This window comes from Dendrobium catenatum, unplaced genomic scaffold (genome assembly GCF_001605985.2).
Source record: "Dendrobium catenatum unplaced genomic scaffold, ASM160598v2 fragScaff_scaffold_1022, whole genome shotgun sequence".
NCBI classification, from domain to species: Eukaryota; Viridiplantae; Streptophyta; class Magnoliopsida; order Asparagales; family Orchidaceae; genus Dendrobium; species Dendrobium catenatum.
Genome location: NW_021319484.1, coordinates 2201648 through 2206793, shown reverse-complemented (window position 1 = coordinate 2206793; position 5146 = coordinate 2201648). Strand labels below are relative to the sequence as shown.

Below are 5146 nucleotides of genomic sequence, written 5' to 3'. Positions count from 1 at the left end.
CCTAGATACTTTATTGAGATTGAATTTGCTTATAATGAGAAAGAGATTGCTATCTCAAAAAAAATATGCCATTGGTCTCTTTGAAGTAATTAGATATAGGGTGCAAACCAGTTCACAACCTCATAGCAAACCAAAACATAGTTGCAAGTAATGTCAGATGGCTTCTTAAACTTCGTAAAAATAAAAATAAAATATTCTGCTAAGGCAAAAATTTTCTGCGCATGGTTTAAAAATCAGTTATTAAAAATCAGACTAAGATTTTTGAAACCTGTTCAGAACATAGTTTTACTACATCTTGAGAAATTTGATCCGTGAGTCTTTTTGAACTAGCAGCAGCAGACAAGGCATTAGATAGTTGCTCAATTGCAAGTGTTCCACCCTGCTCTAGTACCTCTCTTTTACTTTCCCATGCTTCCTTCACCTTCCTAAAACAAAGTGGCAAGGAAGATACTTGGTAAACCAGCCAACTCTTAAGAAGACAGATTTAATTCTCACCTAAGAACTGTTTTGAATCCAGGTCGCCCATAATTGTCATCAGGGGGAAAGTAGGTGCCGCCCATCAAGGGCTTCAGATCTGGGGAAAGAAAGACACTCAATGGCCAACCACCGCCACCATAGAGTGCTTGAACATATGTCATATACACCTGGTAGCATAAATCCACTAAATATTAGAGCTCTACAAGTATGGTTCTCATAGTAGTTACTACACTTAACAGAATATCAGACATTTGAATCTACAATAGAGCTAAAATTACATGTGCTATGACGTAAGGCAACTATGTTGCTTGCTCTTACAGAATGGCATTGTCCATTTACAAATAGAATTTTCATTCTTATATAAAAAGCTTTTACAGAGCGAGAATAACAATTTCCAAATTATATAAAAACGCAAAATCAACGTTTATATTAAAATGACGGTAATATCGTCCAAAATAATAGGAATAAGCACATGCAAAACTGCAAGCTGAAATTTGGTATCAGTTTCAACTTCTACATAATTTTTATTCTAGACACCAAGAAACACAATTGCAAGACACAATCATGGACAATAAAGGTTCTGGATAGACAGATTGAGGGGAATCAGTACAAGTGTACAACTAATCAAGCAATGCAAAGGAATCCCGTTTTGATGCAAAGTATCCAGTTCTATGCTTGATAAGTAGCAAAAGAGTTTCAACATGATGACACTATAGTCGGAACAGGGGGCAATGCTGTTAGCATCAAGCTTATATAATAACACAGATTATTTAATCAATCCCTTAAAACCATCTTAACTTAACTACAATGTTGATGTTGCATATCAGTAATGATATTTGTAATACTTCAAAAACATCAAATTCAATTGACATATAACTAAGAAAAAATAGCACAATATCTCAGAGGTGAAATCAAACAAACGCTAGACTCTTGAACAAAATTAAGGGTCGCAGTAGAGCTTGCATGATCTTTATTGTTCTTAATACGCTCAAACGATTGGCAGGGGTTTGGTTCTCAGGGCATGGGTCCTGCAACTCTAGAGTCTACTCCAAATCCTTTAATGAGAAGTCATTTACTGATATGATTTCAGCCATCATTGCAGTGCAGGAAATTCCAAATAATTCAAGCAAGTTGGTTATTCATACAAAAAGGTTCTCGATTATGTAGGAAGAAGACATTATTTAAAATATTAAACCTATAAATTTATTTAAGAAATTTGCAAGTTAAATTATTCTGAAATATAATTAAGAAACTGCGAGATTTTGCTTTTTATCTATATAGGTGACAATTTATATTATAATAATTTCTAATATTTTGAATTAATTTGAAATAATTTTAAATATGAGGTTTATTTAAATGACAACTTTTAGCAATTATAATCTCTTGAAAATTAGTTTTATTTATTCAAGAATTTTAACCTAATAATTATTAAATATAGAACTACATTACGCAACTAAATTTAAATTTATGGTTATTGGAATTAAAAAGAAAAATGGAAAATTTTTAAAAAGGATCACCATTCAGGTGTAATTAAGTATAAGAGATGTACAACAACAACAACATCAAGCCTTTGTCCTACTACGTGGGGTCGACTACATGAATCCTTTTTCGTCATTGTGTTCGGTTAAAAGTCAAATTCTCATTTAAATATAATAAAAAAAGATCATTTCTAATATTTTCTAACAAAGTCTTTTTAGGTCTACCTCTACCTTTCTTAACATAAGTCAAATCTAATACCTCAACTTTCCTAACCGGGTCATTGGAAGGCCTCCGTTTAATGTGACCAAACCATCTAAGGTGACTCTCTCTAATCTTATCTTCCACTGGAGCTACTCCAGCCTTTTCATGTATATGCTCATTTCGTATCCGATCTCTAAGGGTAAAGCCACTCATCCACCTAAGCATCCTCATATCTGCAACACTTAACTTAGTATTATGCTTCTCTTTTAATGGCCAACATTCGACACCATAAAGCATTGCAGGTCTCCCCACCATCTTATAGAATTTTCCCTTAAGTTTGAGGGGGAATTTTCTATCGCACAACAAGCCCGATGCATTCCGGCACTTGAACCAATTAACTTGAATTCTGCTGATAATACCCCCATCTATTTCACCATCAATCTGAACAATAGATCCAAGATATCTAAAACGTGTACTCTTATTAATGACTTGATCACCTAAAGTCGCAATCCCCTCACTAGGTCTATTGCTACTAAAATTACACTCCATATATCGGTTTAACATCTATAGCACTACTAATGGAACTTTATCATAAGCTTTCTCTAAATCAATAAAAATCATATGTATATCCTCCTTATTCTCTCTATACTTCTTCATCAAACCTCAATAAATGTATAGTTTCCACAGTAGACCTACCTAGCATGAATCCAAATTGATTTGAGAAACATTAGTATCACGCCACAAACTATGCTCCATAACTCTCTCCCATAGTTTTAAAGTATGACACATTAACTTAATTCCACTATAATTAGCACAATCTTTTGCATCACCTTTATTCTTAAAAATAGGAATCAACACAGTCATTCTCCACTCATCTGGCATCTTTGTAGTCTTCAAAATAATATTAAAAGTTTAGTAAGCAAAGAAATTCTTTCATCTCCCAAACATTTCCACACCTCTATTGAAATATCATCAGGTCCAACAGTTTTTCCACACTTCACTTTCTTTAAAGCCTCTTTAACTTTGATTTTACTAATACGCCCATAAAAACAAAAATCTTTATGTTCATTTAGGGTGCTAAGATTACTAAAGTCAATCGCACTCTCACAATCTTCATTGAAAAGTTTTGCAAAATATCTCATCCACCTTTGTTGAATATACTCTTCTAATAAAAGTATTTTTTTATTTTCATCCTTAATACACTTCACTATAACTAAATCCTTACTATTCCTATATCTTTGTTTAACTAACTTATACATATATCTTTCACTCTTCTTAGTATCTAATCTATTATATAAATTATTAAAAACTAAAATCTTTGTATTGCATATTGCTTTCTTAAACTCCTAATTGACCACTTTATATCTTTCCCAATTATCAAACTTTTTTACACCTAAATCAATTTGTATAACAAATCATCTAATTTTCACAATTTTTTACAGCTAAATTAATTTTTATATCAAATTTTTTAACTTTTTATCTTTTTTGCACATTTTGATTCAACCACCAACTATTTTTATTATTAGTAATTTCTCTCTTTGATACTCCAAGCACATCTTTTACAAAATTCTTATATCACTAGCTTTTTTTCCCACATAACATTAACTTACACATGCACAGGCAAAATACATGCACACAAAAAATTGAAAAAGGTTATAAATGGAAATAAAAATAATTGTATCTTTATTTCTACGAATTTTATACGACTCTCTTAAAATAAATGACTCAAAGTTAAAATTTGGAAATAGAAATATTAAAGAATATTCACCTACAATGATGATTATCAATACTTATGCTTATTTTTAATATGAAATGTTACAGATAAATCATGATTACTCATAAGCATATTTCTTTATTATTGCTATATTATAAAATTGTAATCTACTACCGAGTTTGTTGATGAAAACTCAACCTAGTTAATTAAAAATTTCAAGTAAATCTCCAATAGTGTAAATGACTAATCTAGAAGGCTTCATGTACAAATGAAGAGGTTCAAATAAAAATAGGTAAGAATTATGTTATATTTGTTCAAATTGATAATTAATTTATTATTGAATTTTTCTAAGATTTGAATACTATTAATTTGATTATTTAGTTATTACCGAAAAGAACTAAATTATCATTCGATTGTTGCTCCCAACTTGATATTCTAAGTACTCAGGTTGGGTTGTAACAAAGGTATTTATTTTCAATGGTTATATTTTTTATGAAATAGTGGCACTTTAAGTATGTTAGAAATAGATTGTTATTAGTAATCTTAGTGAATAAAATTTTAAACATCCGTCCTACCATCTGTTCCCTCCCTGTTACCAGCCTATAGGTTGGATCCTGACAATATCCCTCATGTTCTTAGGCAACGAAGAGACTTTTTCTAACAAGGAAAACATTCAAAAACTTATATCCTTCATGTTTTTAGGGAGACATAAATATTATGCAACAGATTATCCCAATAACAAATTAGTACTACTTTCTAACATAATCAACATTATATAACATAAAAAAAATCATTCTGAGTATTAGAATATGAAAAATCAAGTAAAATTTTAATCCCTTTTGATTTTTTCGACGGTAAATTAGGCATAAGGACAATAATCATCATAACAGTAGCTTTATTAATTTACCTTGTCAACATCTGGCCGCTCCTCGCGATCCACCTGTTAAATTTGAAATCAGATAGTAATAGTAATTGATAGCTTCCAGTAGGTGATTATGAAATTAAAATAAAGGTGATTTCTAAATCTAGCTAAAGAGGACCAAAGAAAGTATGATTGTGGAATAAGGATAACAACAAAATTTACCTTGATGCTAACAAACCACTCATTTAGCATTCTTGCAATTTCGTCATTCTCAAATGACTCTACTTCCATAACATGACACCTGATTATAACCACATTATGTGTGGGGAAAATCAATATCTCACCAAGTGAAGCGTTATTTAATCACTGTGGAAGTCAAAGTGACATTTAGGATGAATAAGAAACTAAAATTG

General features: G+C 31.0%; 1 protein-coding gene across 1 annotated transcript; it reads right to left on the bottom strand.

Moving 5' to 3' along the window:
• Positions 1-232: 232 nt before the first annotated feature.
• On the bottom strand, positions 233-5119 carry LOC110091989 (uncharacterized protein B0495.5-like). Its single transcript, XM_020816323.2, has 4 exons — positions 4956-5119; positions 4779-4811; positions 496-644; positions 233-425 (listed from the first exon to the last, which is right to left on the bottom strand). The coding sequence occupies exons 1-4, from the start codon at positions 5022-5024 to the stop codon at positions 248-250; spliced, it is 429 nt and encodes a 142-aa protein (XP_020671982.1). The 5' UTR covers positions 5025-5119; the 3' UTR covers positions 233-247.
• Between the last annotated feature and the right edge of the window lie 27 nt (positions 5120-5146).

What these genes read in the sequence shown, in the direction of transcription:
- LOC110091989 (XM_020816323.2), bottom strand. Translation starts at nt 5,024, where the DNA reads ATGGAAGTAGAGTCATTTGAGAATGACGAAATTGCAAGAATGCTAAAT. An exon ending in AGTGGTTTGTTAGCATCAAG is followed by an intron (nt 4,812 to 4,955) that starts GTAAATTTTGTT and finishes CAAATTTAACAG; the next exon opens with GTGGATCGCGAGGAGCGGCC. An exon ending in AGCGGCCAGATGTTGACAAG is followed by an intron (nt 645 to 4,778) that starts GTAAATTAATAA and finishes TTATGCTACCAG; the next exon opens with GTGTATATGACATATGTTCA.